Source organism: Ranitomeya imitator, chromosome 4 (assembly GCF_032444005.1).
Source record: "Ranitomeya imitator isolate aRanImi1 chromosome 4, aRanImi1.pri, whole genome shotgun sequence".
Lineage (NCBI taxonomy): Eukaryota > Metazoa > Chordata > Amphibia > Anura > Dendrobatidae > Ranitomeya > Ranitomeya imitator.
In genome coordinates this window covers 171916615-171936813 of record NC_091285.1, presented here as the reverse complement: position 1 = coordinate 171936813, position 20199 = coordinate 171916615, and the positions used below count along the sequence as shown (strand labels likewise).

Below are 20199 nucleotides of genomic sequence, written 5' to 3'. Positions count from 1 at the left end.
AAAATCAGCACATACCATTACTCTCTGAATAGTCTTTACAGTAGCAGCTTTCTGTGCAGAATGCTTTCTTGGGCATCTCCCAATCACCTCAACGTACTAGTGTTACCCAAATTGGCAAACGGGATCTCGCTGACATGTTTGCTAAGCGCCAGACAGGGCATTTCTTGTAAAAGATCTCAGCCTTGGTCTTTTTCAGACAAAACACCCAGCTATTTACTTCTGCAGCCTGTCTGGGGATGTGTGTTTTTTTCATCCTCTGGGTAGAAGACATTAACTCTGCAATCCCCATGTGACTGGAGTAACATTCCAGCTCTGCTATGCGCTCTTAGCACGTGGTTTTACACAAGCATTGCAGATAGTATCTGGTGCTGGCACACCGCAAATCACAGCACTTGTCATCAAGCCCCAAGTTATTGCTACAAATGTCTTATTCAGGCAGCACTTCTTTTACAGGATTCCTAAAATATGTGCTATATCCCATTAAACTAACAATGTGCCCTCTATGCGGCGTCACAGGGCGGTACGGAGACGCCTGCTGCTTGGACAAAAATGTGGGAATAAACAATAATAATAAATAGTAGTAGAAACCTAGACAGATGTAACAGAGCTGAATCTGTTAATTGGTGAAAAGTCACAGCGTAACACATTGCGACCTCTAGGCACTGTATAACTAATGACAAACTCAGCTTACACCTCCTGATCTACTATTTAAATATATATATATATATATATATATATGTGAGTGGCTTGAAAAAGGCTCACATCTATTTGAACTGAAATAATAATAATTAATAAATAATAAAAGTAGCTCCTGCTTTTTCACTGAGAATGGTGTGCTGCCTCTACTTTTTTGGATTCCTATTTCCTATATATATAAATATATATACATATATATATATATATATATATATATATATATATATATATGAATAATATATATATATATATATATATATATATATATACACACACACTGGGAAACCCCATATTATAGACCGTCCTGGCTGCAGTTAACCGTAACTTTGCCATGACCCATTGACACACACCCATTAATTCTTATGCATTGTTATAAATCCTATTATTGAGCTGTGCAGTGCGCCCATGTATTTCTAACCGCAGAGCTTGCAATCTAAAGCATAGTAAGTAATGAATGCCAGTTGATACAGTGTAATGACAAATTGATCAATTCAAATCCCTTAGAGAGCTGAGTTTTCCATTTGACACCAGGTATCCATGTTATGTCAGTAGGTTCACATAGCACATGCTTTGTGTTATCTGGGTGACTTATCACACTATGCAAAGAAAGTAACTACAAAAAGGGAAATGACAAATGTGACATGGGATGAGCAGAATTCCTGTGCCATAAATACCTGTGTTCTGCAAGGAGAGCCTTCCCTTCTGATTAGCCAGCTTGTCTCTATCCTGGGTGCTGTCAGGCAGGTCTGTAGCATCTGTCCCATAAACTGCATCAAGGCTTGCAAACACCAGCCCCAGTGTCACCAGCCTGCTGAGGACTTCCCTGCACATGGTCCTGCCTTACTGTAGTGGAGGGCTGAGAAGAGAGATCAGCCTGCTGTGCTCTGTAGCCCTATCCTTAGCCAGCCCCGTCCACTGTCAGTACAACTGGAGCTAGGAATGATGAGGATCTGGGAGGGATGGTGCCTCAAATATCCCCTGGAAGCTCTGGTGTCACTTGAATGAAGGAGTCAAGCAGGTGTTGTCTTCAGTGGGAACCAATAGCTTCATGCAGGCACTTTGACAACACACTTAGTGGGAGGGAGATCCAGCCCACATACTACTACTGAAAAGGAGCACGTATGTCAACTTGTCCCATCAGTCACTACTTGCTTCACTTCTCTCAAGAGGCTGAAGGTCTTAATCATCCAGTTTCTTACATTCCGCTTACGCTCTGCTAGTTGTTACTTTAGGTCGATCTGTCTAAATTCATTTTATCTACCTCTCCGTCTGTCTTGATGTCTGTCTATTCTATCTATCCAGGGTTGCCAACTTGATTCTTTCTTTTTTTCTTGACAGCTTATCAAAAAATCACAGACAGACAATAGGTTTTACAGACATATTGGAAAACCATAATAATTCATTATTATTACAGTGATACCTGTCTACAGCCCATAATTCTGATATGAAGATTGTCATGTGCTACAGAACCACTCAGCACCCAGAATATGTTGTGCAGTTATATGTATGTATAATAGGTTCCATGTGAGATGCATGTCCCTAATGCATCAGCCCACAGGCTGCGCCCCTGGGCAGAGGGGACACAATATTCCCCTTTTGTCCACCCCCCACCTTTGTAATTCCCACAGTAAATATCGGCAGGCTCTGGCCACCTGCGGCTATTGTAATGTATGTCTGGCCTGCCGCTTTTCTATTGGCCTGCCCTCTGTATCTGTGTGATATATTCTGTGTCCTGTGAGTAAAGTTTTGTCAGACTGGAAATATGTGGAGAAGCAGTGATCTTTTATATGCGCCCATGTAACCAAGGAATTCCAGCCAGCGTCCTTCATTCAGACTCCAGCCAAAGCAGAGTGGACCTCCTGAAACACAGGGTGGTACTGGAAGAGGTACCCCAGCTTGGTAGCCCCCCATTACAAAGATATAAGTTGCATTCACTGTAAATGATGAAAATTACTGTCAAAATGATCTGTATTAAAGGGGTATTCCCATCTCCAAGATTCAATCCTAATACGTAGTAGGTGCAATAATAATATTAACAAATACCTCCAATTAGAAATGTAGCAGTTTTTCTGATTCACTGTGTCTCTTTCCCCATGTGCAGGCATTGCAGGACCATGGTTATGACCACTGATAGTTCATAACCATGAATACCTAATGTCCTGCAATGCCTGCACATGATAAATTAGACATATCCAATCAGAAAAACTATACTACATCTGTAATTGGACATATTTGCTACTATTATTAATTTTACACCCAGGGCCGGGACAAGGGGTACGTCGGGCAGGCACCCTCCTAGGGGGATGCACTTTGGGGGGGAAAAAAGAAGATAGTCCGGCTGTGGCTGTAGGAGGGGAGCTGCGGCAATGGAGGAGAAGGAGCGGTGTCACAGGATGCAGGAGCCGATGGCTTCAGTTAACAGTGTGCCCGCTTTTAAAGAAAATGAATATTCACTGCTCCCCACACTCAACAATCCCACCCACCTCACTGAGGTTTATGCAGTACCTAAATAAACCAGTGGAACATTTAAATCGACAGCGTTCCTGTGTCTAACTCTCTGAGCAGCCGAATTAACAGATCTACCACAGTTAGTGCTAGAAGTGCAGGCAACTTCCCCAGGGAGAGTGCGAATGTAGTAGTGAAGAGATGGCACTCTGCGATCTAGTAAAAAAATCCTCTTTATTGCATGAAGATGAAAAGCATGTCTGTGGAGAGCAGGTTCTGTGGTGGACGACGGCCGTTTTGTTAACTGGTTATACTTCAACGGGTCCTCGACAATATTGTGATAATCAGCCCGGATTGGGGAAGTCATCTGCAGAAGTTCCAGGTCATGCAGGATGTGCTAAAGAAGGCATAATACTTGGGCTACATCGTTGAAAGAGGTGAAATAAAGCTACAAGTGAACAAGGTAGAGGGGATCCATAATTGGCTGCAGCCGCTCTCCAAGAAAATGGTTAGGGCATTTCTGGGAATTTTGGGATACTATAGATGATTCATCCCAAATTTCATCATGCTAGCCGCCCCCCTAACTGATTTTCTTAAGGACATGAGACAATGATGGCCATGTGGTCCTCTGAAGCGGACTTGGTGTTCCAGGAGTTGAAGCTCGCCCTATGCAAACAGCCGGTCTTGGTCGCTCCTGACTGCTGTAAGGAGGTCATGGGCTAGACAGATGCCACTTGCGAGCCGTGTTATCCCAGAAAATCACTGAGGATGAATATCCAGTCCTATACGTGAGTAGGAAACTATCCTCCTGTGAAAAGAACTATGGAATCATAGTGAAAGAATGAGAATGCTTGGCCATCAAATGGGCAATTGACACCCTGAAGTACTACCTGTTGAGCCTGACGTTCAGAAAAGTGTCTGATCATGCACTCCTGAGATGAATGAGGGAAAAAAGAGGAAGAATGTCCCAGGAGACTAGGTGATTTCTGGCGCCCCAACACTTTCACTTTCATGTGGAGAACAGGCCCGGAAAACTACATTGTAATTCAAATGCCCTGTCCAGACTTCCCTGTTTAGTGGATAAAGGTGCCCAAACCCCCGACTTTTGGCAGGGGGGGTGGGAGATATGTGATAAAATCACTGTTAAAGTCCTGGATGTGAGATATATATCACTGAAATTGTTTGCTTCAGTGATATGGGCCTAGAGACATTGCTCCAGCACACTAAGTGCTGAGAGGGGTTAAATGGCCATTTTAAGGGCTAGGTTTTTAAGTGAACAGCTGAAGAGCGGGTGGGAGTCTGTTCAACATATCTCCTCTTAAGGGTGAGGTTTAGAAGGTAAATAGTCAGCCTTCTGAGTCATTCGGTGTTGAACTCCAGAGCTGTGTGTGAAGATAAAGGAAACATGGACCTTTTTTTTCCTTACGTTTGTTTTGTGAGATCCCCTCAGCAACACAGGCTGTGCCATTTGTTTTGTTTTATTTTCCGTTGTATTTATGTTGCTAATCCTGCCCTGGTTTATGCTGTGCCTACAATGGGTATGGAAAGTATTCATATTCCATTATATTTTTTCACTCTTTGTTTCTGTCATGGTTTGTTTGGAAGTTTTGGCTTGTACCTCAGGGGTTAAGCCTTTTTGGCCTCTCTCTGGCTGTGAGAGGGCTTTAAATGGCCTCAGATGGGCTCCGGTCTTTGTTACTTATACTTCTGACGTTGGCTGAGTAGTTTGACCCTTGATTGCTTGTGCCTTGTACCTACTTTTGTATGTTATCCTGTTACTGACCTGGTTCTGTCCCCCATTTTTGCTGTTGCCTATTGATTCGGTACTGCTCATTCGTTTGCTTGGTTTCTGACACTTGGCTTGTATTTGATTCCTCCTCTGTACCTCACTCTTGCACCTTGCTGCCCTCTTGGTACTGACCTCGGCTCTCCTGTCCTATTCTAGTTCTGCCGGTGCCCGCCGTTCTCTGATATCTTCCCCGGGAGTGTTGCAGCTGGCTCCACCTCTGGTTCACCCCCTGTAGTCATGTGCCGCAGGTCCTGCACGTCAGTGGTCGTACCCCATCCTGAAAAGCTTTCTGTGTACTGCCCAGCCTCAGTAGTCTGGGACATAGCGGAACGCATGTACTGAGTGAGCTTTATCAGTCATGGTGTTCCTGACATTATAACTGACCATCACAGTCTCATGGCGCTGGGGGTACTATGTACCCCATGCACACCCTTTCTGTGCAGATGAAGTACCTGACTCAGATGAAGCAGAAATTGGCTATGGAGACAAGCCCTTGCTCAGACTCAGCAACTGGTATCCAATTCGGTGCAAGGAGCTCTGTCATCGGGGGTTCAGGGGCCAGAGGCTAGAGATGCTACTCTATTTCCTCCTGAACCTCCGGTTAGGTTGCCGGATACCTTTTCTGGGGACAAAGTGAAATTTAGAGCCTTTAAAGGGACTCTGTCACCTGAATTTGGAGGGAACAATCTTCAGCTATAGGGGCGGGGTTTTCGGGTGTTTGATTCACCCTTTCCTTACCCGCTGGCTGCATGCTGGCTGCAATATTGGATTGAAGTTCATTCTCTGTCCTCCATAGTACACGCCTGCGCAAGGCAAGATTTAGGGGTGGCCAAATAGTAGGTTTATGCACCACAGCAAGCCTTTGAAATATCCTACACCTTGAGGTTTGAGGGACTCCAGAGGCACCAGCAGCTTCAAATATCTGTTTGCTGATTTGTAATGGCTTTTTAGCAGCTGCTCTCTTAATCCGATGAGCTTGCCTGGCAGAAACCTTCCTCATTCCGCCTTTATCAGCACAAACACGTCTGTGCTCAGAATCAACCACAAATCTCTTAACAGTACGATGATCACGCTTAAGTTTTCAGGAAATATCTAATCTTTTCATCCCTTGACCAAGGCATTGCACTATTTAATGCTTTTCGGCAGCAGAGAGATCCTTTTTCTTTCCCATGTTACTTGAAAACTGTGGCCTGCTTAATAATGTGGAACATAATTTTTAACTAGTTTTCCCTTAATTAGAATCACGTGGAAAACTAATTATCACATGTGTTTAGGATTGATTTCAGTGATCCATTGAGCCCTGAGGCACAATACCATCCATGGGTTTTTAGTTGAAAAACAAAGCAATTAAATCTTTACAATACTTAAGTCCAATTTGCATTTGAATTTCATTATTGTAGTGTTTGCTGATCTTATAGGGCGTTTTGTTGTTATCTATCTTGATGACATTTTGGTGCATTCCCCAGACAGTCATACTCATTTTCAACATTTACGAACTGTTCTCCAAAGACTCAGGGAAAATCAGTTGCTCGCTAAATTGGAGAAATGTTCATTTTTCGTACAAGAACTGTCTTTTTTGGGCCTGATTGTTTCCTTTGAGCGGTTTCGTATGGATCCTAAGAAGGTAGAGGCTATTGCTGACTGGGTCCAATCCTGGGATCTTAAGGGACTCCAGCGCTTCTTAGGGTTCGCCAATTATTATCGTAAATTTATTAAGGGGTTTTCACAAGTGGTTAAACTGCTTACTGATCTTACACGTAAGGGTGCGGATGTAAAAAATTGGTCTGTATCTGCCGAAAATTCCTTTTTGACTCTGAAAAAATGTTTCATATCCGCTCCGATTTTGGTGCAGCCAGACTCGTCTAAACCTTTTATTGTGGAGGTGGACACCTCTGTGGTGGGGGTGGCAGCAGTGTTGTCCCAGGGACCAGCCACTTTGACCCATCTTAAGCCATGTGCCTTCATTTCCAGGAAGTTCTCTTCAGCCGAAAGAAATTACGATGTGTGCAATAGAGAACTTCTTGTTGTCAAATTGGCATTTGAAGAATGGAGACACTTTTTGTAAGGGGCGGCTCATCCGATCACTGATATTACTGATAAAAAAATGCAGCCTATATTGAGTCTGCTAAAACAGGGGTCCCCAACTCCAGTCCTCAAGGCCCACCAACATGTCATGTTTTCAGGATTTCCTTAGTCTTGCCCAGGTAATAATTGCATCACCTGTGCAATGCAAAGGAAATCCTGAAAACATGACCTGTTGGTGGGCCTTGAGGACTGGAGTTGGGGACCCCTGTGCTAAAAGATTGACTCCCAGACAGGGAGCTTTTTTTCTTAGTTTCAGTTTTCTATTACTTTCTGTCCTGGGTCCAAGAATGTTAAAGCTGATGCTTTGTCCCGAAGTTTTGATTTCGTATTTCCCCCGAGCCGCCATCCTTCATTCTTCATCTAGGGTGGTGGTGGCTGGCATCTCACCGGAGTTGGAGCAGGAGATTGTGGGGGCTCAGTCTCTTTCCCCTGCTTCCAAACCGGGGAGTAAATTGCTTGTCCCAGAGTGGTTTCTGCTTAGGCTCCTTCAGGAGTTCCATGAGTCTAAGCTGTATGCTCATCCTGGTATTTCGACCACACGGGAGGTGGTGGCAAGGGTTTTTTTGTGGCCCTCACTGGGTATGGGTATCAAAAAATTTGTATCTGCATGTGGGGTTTGTGCCCATTCTAAGAGCTCCCATTGCCATGCCACCTGTCCATGGACTTTATCACCAATCTCCGTTCTTTCAGGGGTAATACTGTAATATAGGTGGTGGTGGACAGGTTTTCTAAACAAGCCCATTTTGTACTCTTACCTGCACTGACCTCAGCTGAAACCTTGTCTAAGTTGTTTGTGTTACATGTGCTGCGCTTGCATGGGGTAACCTCGAATGTGGTGTCTGGCCTCAGTTAGGCAGGGTGACTGGTCTGATACATTACCTTTGGCGGAGTTCGTCTTTAATAATCGTGTGAGTAGGTAGACCGGTATGTCAACATTTCTATTCAACTATGGGTTTAGCCCACATTTTGGGGAGTTTTCACGCCTGGATTGTGGTTCGCCTAGGCAAAGGGGTTGGTTCAGCGGTTAAACAAATCTGTGGGTCAAGGTCTTCCGTAATATCCCCAAGGCTCAGGGGAGGTATAAGTTCTTCGCTGACAAGAAAAGAGTTTCTGGTCATGCGTTTCGGGTTGGGGAGAAGGTTTGGCTTTCCACACGGAATATCAACCTTAAGCTTCCGTTGTCCAAGTTGGGTCCTAAGTTTATTGGGCCATATGAAATTGTGGAGGAGGTCAATCCTGTAGCATATAGGTTACATCTCCCAGCCTCTTTTAAGATTGCTAATGTATTTAATAAATCTCTTCAGAAACCCGAAGGCGGTTGAGGAGGACTCTGGGTCAGCTCTTCCTCCTGTGTTGGTTGAGGGTCATATGGAGTATGAGGTTGGACACATTGTGGATTCACATCTGGTACGTCGCTCCTTGCAGTATCTGGTTCATTGGAGGGGGTATAGTCCAGAGGATTAGTCGTGGGGTCTTGCCCACTCTGTACACGCTGTTCGTCTGGTTCGGGCCTTTCATGCCAGACACCTTGAAAGGCCTGGGGGTACAGTGGCTTCCTGTTGAGTGGGGGGTACTGTCATGGTTTGTTTGGAAGTTTTGGCTTTACCTCAAGGGTTAAGGTTTTTCGGCCTCTCTTTGGCTGTGAGAGGGCTTTAAATGGTCTCAGCTGGGCTCCGGTCTTTGTCAGTCATACTTCTGCCATCGGCTGAGTAGTCTGACCCTTGTGAGCTTGTGTCTTGTGCATGCTTTTGTATGTTATGCTGTTACTGATCCGGTTCTGTCCCCCGTTTTTGCTGTTGTCTATTGATTCGGTACTGCTCATTCATTTTCCTGCTTTCTGACTTCTGCTCCGCCCTTTCCACCCATTTTGCCTGTCCCCCAGGTACTTTTGCTCCTCTCTCTGGTTTCTGACACTTGGCTTGTATTTGATTCCTCTTTTGTACCTTGCTCTTGTACCTCACTGCCCTCTCAGTATTGACTTCGGCTCTCCTGTCCTATTCCAGTTCTGTCAGTGCCCACAGTTCTATGCTATCTTCCCCGGCAGCATTGTGGCTTGCTCGGCCCCCTGATCCACCGCCTGCAGTCCCATGCCTCAGGTCCTGCACGTCAGCGGTTGCGCCCCTTCCTGGTAAGCTTTCTATGTGCTGCCCAGCCTCTCTCGTCTGGAACATAGCGTATCACGTGTACTGAGTGAGCTTTATCAGTCACGGTGTTCCTGACAGTTTCATTGCAGCCATTTGGTAAATTCAAAAATGTTCATTTTTTCACATTAATGTACACTCTGCACCCCATCATGACTGAAAAAAAAGAAATGTAGAAATTTTTGCAAATGTAATAAAAAAGAAAAACTGAAATATCACATGGTCATAAGTATTCAGACCCTTTGCTCAGACACTCATATTTAAGTCACATGCTGTCCATTTCCTTGTGACCCTTCTTGTGATGGTTGTTGTGAATTCTGTTGTCGGGCTCCCTCCTGTGGTCATGAATGGTACTTCAGCTGGTTCTGTCCATGGACTTCCTCTGGTGGGTGTTTCTGAGTTTCACAGGTGACGAGGTTAATTCGTTAGCTGCTGCTCTATTTAACTCCACTTAGATCTTTGCTCCATGCCACCTGTCAATGTTCCAGTATTGGTCTAGTTCACTCCTGGATCGTTCTTGTGACCTGTCTTCCCATCAGAAGCTAAGTTCCAGCTTGTATTTCTTGGGTTTGCTATTTTTCTGTCCAGCTTGCTTTTTAATTTGTTGTCTTGCTTGCTGGAAGCTCTGGGACGCAGAGGGAGCGCCTCTGCACCGTTAGTCGGTGCGGAGGGTCTTTTTGCGCCCTCTGTGTGGTCTTTTTGTAGGTTTTTGTGCTGACCGCAAAGTAACCTTTCCTATCCTCGGTCTGTTCAGTAAGTCGGGCCTCACTTTGCTAAATCTATTTCATCTCTGTGTTTGTATTTTCATCTTTACTCACCGTCATTATATGTGGGGGGCTGCCTTTTACTTTGGGTAATTTCTCTGAGGCAAGGTAGGCTTTATTTTTCTATCTTCAGGGCTAGCTAGTTTCTTAGGCTGTGCCGAGTTGCAAAGGGAGCGTTAGGCGCAATCCACGGCTATTTCTAGTGTGATTGATAGGTTTAGGGATTGCGGTCAGCAGAGTTCCCACGTCCCAGAGCTCGTCCTTATTATCAGTAACTATCAGGTCATTCCGTGTGCTCTTAACCACCAGGTCCATTATTGTCCTGACCACCAGGTCATAACAGATGGTTCTACTCCTTCATTGGAGTCCAGCTGTGTTTAATTAAACTAATAGGACTTGATTTGGAAAGGCACACATCTGTCTATATAAGACCTCACAGCTCACAGTGCATGTCAGACCAAATGAGAATCATGAGGTCAAAGGAACTTCCCAAGATGCTCAGAGACAGAATTGTGTCAAGTCAAAGATCTGGCCAAGAATACAACAGAATTTCTACAGTACTCAAGGTTCATAAGAGTACGGTGGCCTCCATAATCCTTAAATGGATGAAGTTTGGGACCACCAGAAGTCTTCCTAGACCTGGTCGACCAGCCAAACTGAGCAATCATGGGAGAAGAGCCTTGGTGAGAGATGTAAAGAAGGACCCCAAGATCACTGTGGCTGAGCTCCAGTGATGCAGTAGGGAGATGGGAAAATGTTCCACAAATTCAACTATCACTGCAGCCCTCCACCAGTAGGGCCTTTATGACAGAGTGGCCAGATGGCAGCCTCTCCTCAGTGCAAGACATATGAAAGTCCGCATAGACTTTGCTAAAAAACTCATGAAGGACTCCCAGACTATGAGAAATAAGATTCTCTGGTCTGAAGAGATGAAGATAGACTTTTTGGTGATAATTCTAAGTGGCATGTGTGGAGAAAACCAGGTACTGCTCATCACCTGCCGAATTTAATCACAATAGTGAAACATGGTTGTAGCAGCATCATTCTATGGGGGTGTTTTTCAGCTGCAGAGACTTCCTAGATGAAAACCTCTTCCAGAGTGCTCTGATCCTCAGACTTGGCCAAAGGTTCACCTTCCAACAAGACACTGACCGTAAGCACACAGTTAAAATAACAAAGGAGTGGCTTCAGAACAATTCTGTGACCATTCTTGACTGGCCCAGCTAGAGCCCTGACCTAAACCCAATTGAGCATCTCAGGAGAGACCTGAAAATGGCTGTCCACCAACTTTCACCATCCAACACAATGGAAATGGAGAGGATCTGAAAGGAAGAATGGCAGAGGATCCCCAAATCCAGATGTGAAAAACTTGTGGCATCATTCCCAAGAAGACTCATGGCTGTAGTATCTCAAAAGGATGCTTCTACTCAATACTGAGCAAAGGGTCTGAATATTTATGACTATGAGATATTTCAGTTTTTCTGTGAGGGCAAGAATAACATGAAGGACAGTCTGTGAGGGAGAGAATAACATGGAGGACAGTCTGTGAGGGGGAGAATAACATAGAGGACTGTCTGTGAGGGAGAAAATAACATGGAGGACAGTCTGTGAGGGAGAGAATAACATGAAGGACAGTCTGTGAGGGAGAGAATAACATGGAGGACAGTGTGTAAGGGAGAGAATAAAAATTTTCCCCATTTTTATTAAGTTTATCATATGGTAAAATAAATAGTGTCTTTGAAAACTATAAGTCATCCTGTAGAAAACAAGCTGTCATACAGCGATAGATGACTAATAAAGTTTTGGCTCTTAAGATAAAGACAGGAGAAAAACAATGGCAATGTGTCCAAAGGGTAAACATATATGTAAGCACCAATGTTTATATGAATACTAGATGGTGGCCCGATTCTAATGCATCGGGTATCTACTATATAATCGTCTAATTCTGTCTGTTTGTCTGTAACAGAAATTCCGCGTCACTGATTGATCTCGCCAGCTGCCCGCGACCAATCAGCAACAGTCGCAGTCCGGCCGCGAATTGGCATGGGATTTGAACCACGCTTTGCTGATTGGTCGCGCCTGGCTGGCCGCGACCGGTCAGCGACAGGCGCAGTCCGGCCGCGAATTGGCCTAGGATTTGAACCCGCTTCGCTGATTGGTCACGCCCGGCCAGACGCGACCAATCAGCGATATTGGCATGGGATTTAAACACCGCTTCACTGATTGGTCGTGCCTGGCCGGCTGCAACCAATCAGAGACAGGTGCAGTCCGGCTGCGAATTGGCGGGATTTGAACCATGCTTCACTGATTGGTCATGGCCGGCCGGGCACGACCAATCAGTGATATTTGCTTGAGATTTAAACACCGCTTCACTGATAATGTATATATTTTACCCAGAAAATCCTGTGTATTCATTGCATTATTCTTAAATCTTCATAAATAAACTACATACATATTCTAGAATACCTGATGAGTTAGAATCGGGCTACCATCTAGTATATATATATATGCACTGCTCAAAAAATTTAAGGGGACAATTAAACAACAGAATATAACTCCGAGTAAATCAAACTTCTGTGAAAACAAACTGTCCACTTAGGAAGCAACACTGTTTGACAATCAATTTCATATGCTGTTGTGCAAATGGAATAGACAACAAATGGAAATTATTGGCAATTATCAAGACACGCTCAAAAAAGGAGTGGTTCTGCAGGTGGGGACGACAGACCTCATCTCATTACCAATGCTTTCTGGCTGATGTTTTGGTCACTTTTGAATGTTGGTTGTGCTTTCACACTCATGGTAGCATGAGACGGACTCTACAACCCACACAAGTGGCTCAAGTAGTGCAGCTCATCCAGGATGGCACATCAATGCGAGCTGTGGCAAAAATGTTTGCTGTGTGTCAGCGTAGTGTTCAGAGGCAGGAGGCATTACCAGGAGACAGGCCAGTACACCAGGAGACAGGGAGGGGGCCGTAGGAGGGCAACAACCCAGCAGCAGGCCCGCTACCTCAGCCTTTGTGCAAGTAGGAACAGGAGGAGCACTGCCATAGCTCTGCAAAATAACCTCCAGCAGGCCACAAATTTGCATGTGTCCGCACAAATGGTTAGAAACCGGTTCCATGAGGATGGTCTGAGTGCCCGATGTCCACAAATGGGGGTTGTGCTCACAGCCACTGGCGCCCTGTGCTCTTCACAGATGAAAGCAGGTTCACACTGAGCACATGTGACATACGTGACAGAGTCTGGAGACTCCATGGAGATCAATCTGCTGCCTGCCACATCCTTCAGCATGACCGGTTTGGAAGTGGGTCAGTAATAGTGTGGGGTGGCATTTCTTTGGAGGGCCACACAACCCTCCATGTGATTGACAGTGGTAGCTTGACTGCCATTAGGTACCAAGATAAGATCCTCAGACCTCTTGTGAGACCATATGCTGGTGCAGTTGGCCCTGGGCTCCTCCTAATGCAGGGCAATGCCAGACCTCTTGAGGCTGGAGTGTGTCAGCAGTTCCTGCAAGATGAAGGCATTGAACTATGGACTGGCCCACCCGTTCCCCAGACCTGAATCCGATTGAACACATCTGGGACATCATGTCTTGTACCATCCACCAATGTCACGTTGCACCACAGGCTGTCCAGGAGTTGACGGATGCTTTAGTCCAGATCTGGGATGAGATCCTCAGGAGACGATCCACTGCCTCATCAAGAGCATGATATTAGGCTCAAAATAAATCTAATCGGGAATTCTAAAATTTTGTGCGTACATACAATCCCTTATAACACTCATCAGGAGCATGCCCAGGTGTTCTAGGGAGGTCATACAAGCACATGGAGGCAACACACACACAACCGAACATCATTTTCTTGTCTTGAGGCAGTTCCACTGAAGTTGGATCAGCCTGTAATTTGATTTTCCACTTGATTTTGAGTATCATTTCAAATATAGACCTCCACGGGATATTAATTTTTTTATTCATATAAACATACATTCATATACAGTACAGACCAAAAGTTTGGACACACCTTCTCATTTAAAGATTTTTCTGTATTTTCATGACTATGAAAATTGTACATTCACACTGAAGGCATCAAAACTATGAATTAACACATGTGGAATTATATACTTAACAAAAAAGTGTGAAACAACTGAAATTATGTCTTATATTCTAGGTTTTTCAAAGCAGCCACGTTTTGCTTTGATGACTGCTTTGCACACTCTTGGCATTCTCTTGATGAGCTTCAAGAGGTAGTCACCGGGAATGGTTTTCACTTCACAGGTGTGCCCTGTCAGGTTTAATAAGTGGGATTTCTTGCATTATAAATGGGGTTGGGACCATCATTTGCGTTGTGCAGAAGTCTGGTGGATACACAGCTGATAGTCCTACTGAATAGACTGTTAGAATTTGTATTATGGCAAGAAAAAAAGCAACTAAAGTAAAGAAAAAAAAAAAGGCCATCATTACTTTAAGAAATGAAGGTCAGCCAGTCCGAAAAATTGGTCAAACTTTGAAAGTGTCCCCAAGTGCAGTGGCAAAAACCATCAAGAACTACAAAGAAACTGCCTCACATGAGGACTGCCCCAGGAAAGGAAGACCAAGAGTCACCTCTGCTTCTGAGGATAAGTTTATCTGAGTCACCAGCCTCAGAAATCGCAGGTTAACAGCAGTTCAGATTAGAGACCAGGTCAATGCCACACAGAGTTCTAGCAGCAGACACATCTCTACAACAACTGTTAAGAGAAGGCTTTGCGCAGCAGGCCTTCATGGTAAAATAGCTGCTAGGAAACCACTGCTAAGGACAGGCAACAAGCAGAAGAGACTTGTGTGGCCTAAAGTACACAAGGAATGGACATTAGACCAGTGGAAATCTGTGCTTTGGTCTGATGAGTTCAAATTTGAGATCTTTGGTTCCAGCCACCGTGTCTTTGTGCCACGCAGAAAAGGTGAACGGATGCAATCTACATGCCTGGTTCCCATCGTGAAGCATGGAGGAGGAGGTATAATGGTGTGGGGGTGCTTTACGGGTGATACTGTTGGGGATTTATTCAAAATTGAAGGCATACTGAACCAGCATGGCTACCACAGCATCTTGCAGCGGCATGCTGTTCCTTCCGGTTTGCTTTTAGTTGGACCATCATTTATTTTTCAACAGGACAATGACCCCAAACAGACCTCCAGGCTGTGTAAGGGCTTTTTGACTAAGAAGGAGAGTGATGGAATGGCACGCCAGATGACCTGGCCTCCACAGTCACCAGACCTGAACCCAATCGAGATGATTTGGGGTGAGCTGGACCGCAGAGTGAAGGCAAAAGGGCCAACAAATGCTAAGCATCTCTGGGAACTCCTTCAAGATTGTTGGAAGACCATTCCCGATGACTACATCTTGAAGCTCATCAAGAGAATGCCAAGAGTGTGCAAAGCACTTATCAAAGCAAAAGGTGGCTACTTTGAAGAACCTAGATTATAAGACATAATTTCAGTTGTTTCACACTTTTTGTTAAGTATATAATTCTACATGTGTTAATTCATAGTTCTGATGCCTTCAGTGTGAATGTAAACCTTTCATAGTCATGAAAATACAAAAAAATCTTTAAATGAGGTGTGTCCAAACTTTTGGTCTGCACTGTATATATATATATATATATATATATATATATATATATATATATATATATCTAATATATAATTGCCTAGAATACTACTTCCTGCAATTTGTGCCAACTTCCGTGGCTTTGTCCGGAGCTAATGTCCGGAGCTAATGTCCGGAGCTAATGTCCGGAGCTAATGTCCTGAGATTAATTGCCTAGAATACTACTTCCTGCAATTTGTGCCAACTTCCGTGGCTTTGTCCGGAGCTAATGTCCGGAGCTAATGTCCGGAGCTAATGTGCCGAGATAATGTCCGGAGCTAATGTCCGGAGCTAATGTCCGGAGCTAATGTCCGGAGATAAGTGACGTCAACAGTGTCCAGTGTCTGATTGGTTGCCGCCTGCTGCGAGCGACCAATCAGAAACGTGCCGTACTGTGACACACTCCGCCCGCCATTTTGGTGTGATTTTTGAATTTTTACCTCACAGCAAGTTTCTACTGCGTGAAGGCGGGCCCAGTGACGTTGCTCTTCAAGCTCCTGCCGAATTTCGTCAAAAAAATGATAACACCATTTACCAAAACTATATATATTTAGTTGTGAAGTGGTTCAGTGACATTTTCACACCAATTTTGAACTTTTGTTTGGTGTTTTCTCCATATACTGCCTATTATTTTTGTTCTTTCTTACTATTATTTATTAATTGTATTATTCTTACATTTGAATAAATAAAGTATATATGGATTCTAGACTCCCGATTCTTTAGAATCGGGCTGCCATCTAGTCTACTATATAATTGTCTAAGGGTCACTTCAATCTGTCTGTCTGTCACGGATATTCATTGGTCGCGGCCTCTGTCTATCATGGAAATCCAAGTCGCTGATTGGTCGTGGCAAAACGCCCACGACCATTGCCACGACCAATCAGCGACGGGCACAGTCCGGCAGAAAAATGGCCGCTCCTTCCTCCCCGCAGTCAGTGCCCGCTCCATACTCCCCTCCAGTCAGCCCTCACACAGGGTTTATGGCAGTGTTAATGGACCGCGTTATGCCGCCGTGTAACACACTCTATTAACGCAGCTATTAACCCTGTGTGACCAACTTTTTACGCGCATATTGATGCGTATGCAGCATCAATAGTAAAAATATCTAAGGTTACAAATGATAATAATAAAAAAAAGGTTATTCTCACCCTCCGACGTGGCGCACTGTACTCAGCAGTGCAATCGGCAGGTTCCAGTGCCAAGGATGCTATGCGAGAAGGACCTTCCATGACGTCACGGTTTTGTGACCACGACGTCATCACAGGTCCTACGCTCATACCAACCCTGTTACCGGAAGCTGCCGCGTGCACCGCACACAGGCGCCAGGACTTCAAGGGGCTCTTTGGAAGGTGAGTATATGTTTATTTTTTATTTTAAGTCTTTTTTAACCACGCATATAGTGCCCACATTGCCATATACTACGTGGCTGCTATGTACTACGTGGGCAGTGTTATATACTATGTGGGCTGCGTTATATACTACATGGCTGCTATATACTATGTGGGCAGTGTTTTTTACTATGTGGCCAGTGTTATATACTGCGTCGGCTGCGTTATATACTACATGGCTGCTATATACCACGTGGGCAGTGTTATATACTGTGTGGGCTGCATTATATACTGCATGGCTGCTATATACTACGTGCCTAGTGTTATATACTATGTGGGCAATGTTATACACTGCGTGGGCTGTGTTATATACTGTTTGGGCTGTGTTATATACTGTGTGGCCACTGTTATATACTGCGTGGCCTGTATTAACGCATCGGGTATTCAAGAATATGTCGTGGCCTGTGCTATATACTATGTGGCTGCTATATCTAATATATAATTGCCTAGAATACTACTTCCTGCAATTTGTGCCAACTTCCGTGGCTTTGTCCGGAGCTAATGTCCGGAGCTAATGTCCGGAGCTAATGTCCGGAAATAAGTGACGTCAACAGTGTCCAGTGTCTGATTGGTTGCCGCCTGCTGCGAGCGACCAATCAGAAACGTGCCGTACTGTGACTCACTCCGCCCGCCATTTTGGTGTGATTTTTGAATTTTTACCTCACAGCAAGTTTCTACTGCGTGGAGGCGGGCCCAGTGACGTTGCTCTTCAAGCTCCTGCCGAATTTCGTCAAAAAAATGATAATACCATTTACCAAAACTATATATATTTAGTTGTGAAGTGGTTCAGTGACATTTTCACACCAATTTTGAACTTTTGTTTGGTGTTTTCTCCATATACTGCCTATTATTTTTGTTCTTTCTTACTATTATTTATTAATTGTATTATTCTTACATTTGAATAAATAAAGTATATATGGATTCTAGACTCCCGATTCTTTAGAATCGGGCTGCCATCTAGTATATATATATATATATATATATATATATATATACATATATATATATATATATATATATATGTATATCCATCCTTATAGAGTGATGTATCCAGTCATGGCTGAACATGTTGGCACTCTTGAAATTGTTCCAGAAGTTGATGAAGTATTTGTCCCAGAGAATTATTGCACTGTATTCATACTCACACTGACATGGTCAATACACAAACCCAGACTCATATTAACCCCTTCATGACCCAGCCTATTTTGACCTTAAAGACCTTGCCGTTTTTTGCAATTCTGACCAGTGTCCCTTTATGAGGTAATAACTCAGGAACGCTTCAACGGATCCTAGCGGTTCTGAGATTGTTTTTTCATGACATATTGGGCTTCATGTTAGTGGTAAATTTAGGTCAATAAATTATGTGTTTATTTGTGATAAAAACGGAAATTTGGCAAAAATTTTGAAAATTTTGCAATTTTCACATTTTGAATTTTTATTCTGTTAAACCAGAGAGATATGTGACACAAAATAGTTAATAAATAACATTTCCCACATGTTTACTTTACATCAGCACAATTTTGGAAACAAAATTTTTTTTTGTTAGGAAGTTATAAGGGTTTTAAATTTGACCAGCGATTTCTCATTTTTACAACGAAATTTACAAAACCATTTTTTTTAGGGACCACCTCACATTTGAAGTCAGTTTGAGGGGTCTATATGGCTGAAAATACCCAAACGTGACACCATTCTAAAAACTGCACCCCTCAAGGTACTCAAAACCACATTCAAGAAGTTTATTAACCCTTCAGGTGCTTCACAGCAGCAGAAGCAACATGGAAGGAAAAAATGAACATTTAACTTTTTAGTCACAAAAATTATCTTTTAGCAACAATTTTTTTATTTTCCCAATGGTAAAAGGAGAAACTGAACCACGAAAGTTGTTGTCCAATTTGTCCTGAGTACGCTGATACCTCATATGTGGGGGTAAACCACTGTTTGGGCACACGGCAGGGCTTGGAAGGGAAGGAGCGCCATTTGACTTTTTGAATCAAAAATTGGCTCCACTCTTTAGCGGACACCATGTCACGTTTGGAGAGCCCCCGTGTGCCTAAAAATTGGAGCTCCCCCACAAGTGACCCCATTTTGGAAACAAGACGCCCCAAGGAACTTATCTAGATGCATAGTGAGCACTTTGAACCCCCAGGTGCTTCACAAATTGATCCGTAAAAATGAAAAAGTACTTTTTTTTCACAAAAAAATTCTTTTAGCCTCAATTTTTTCATTTTCACATGGGCAACAGGATAAAATGGATCCTAAAATGTGTTGGGCAATTTCTCCTGAGTACACCAATACCTCACATGTGGGGGTAAACCACTGTTTGGGCACATGGTAAGGCTCGGAAGGGAAGGAGCGCCATTTGACTTTTTGAATGAAAAATTATTTCCATCGTTAGCGGACACCATGTCGCGTTTGGATAGCTCCTGTGTGCCTAAACATTGGCGCTCCCCCACAAGTGACCCCATTTTGGAAACTAGACCCCCCAAGGAACTTATTTAGATGCCTAGTGAGCACTTTAAACCCTCAGGTGCTTCACAAATTGATCTGTAAAAATGAAAAAGTACTTTTTTTTCACAAAAAAATTCTTTTCGCCTCAATTTTTTCATTTTCACATGGGCAGTAGGATAAAATGGATCATAAAATTTGTTGGGCAATTTCTCCCGAGTACGCCGATACCTCATATGTGGGGGTAAACCACAGTTTGGGCACTCGGCAGGGCTCGGAAGGGAAGGCGCGCCATTTGACTTTTTGAATGGAAAATTAGGTTCAATTGTTAGCGGACACCATGTCGCGTTTGGAGAGCCCCTGTGTGCCTAAACATTGGAGCTCCCCCACAAGTGACCCCATTTTGGAAACTAGACCCCCCAAGGAACTTATCTAAATGCATATTGAGCACTTTAAACCCCCAGGTGCTTCACAGAAGTTTATAATGCAGAGCCATGAAAATAAAAAATAATTTTTCTTTCCTCAAAAATGATTTTTTAGCCTGGAATTTCCTATTTTGCCAAGGATAATAGGAGAAATTGGACCCCAAATATTGTTGTCCAGTTTGTCCTGAGTAGGCTGATACCCCATATGTGGGGGTAAACCACTGTTTGGGCGCACGGCAGGGCTCGGATGGGATGGCACGCCATTTGGCTTTTTAAATGGAAAATTAGCTCCAATCATTAGCGGACACCATGTCACGTTTGGAGAGCCCCTGTGTGCCTAAACATTGGAGATCCCCCAGAAATGACCCCATTTTGGAAACTAGACCCCC

The 20199-nt window shown here is 43.9% G+C and overlaps 1 protein-coding gene across 1 annotated transcript in view; it reads right to left on the bottom strand.

Annotated features, from left to right (window-relative positions):
• The window catches only part of STC2 (stanniocalcin 2), a 52672-nt gene extending 51040 nt beyond the window's left edge, over positions 1-1632 (bottom strand). The window contains exon 1 of the mRNA XM_069761992.1: positions 1371-1632. Within this exon, the coding sequence (XP_069618093.1) occupies positions 1371-1527 (157 nt within the window). The 5' untranslated portion in view covers positions 1528-1632. The remainder of the gene's footprint in view (positions 1-1370) is intronic.
• Between the last annotated feature and the right edge of the window lie 18567 nt (positions 1633-20199).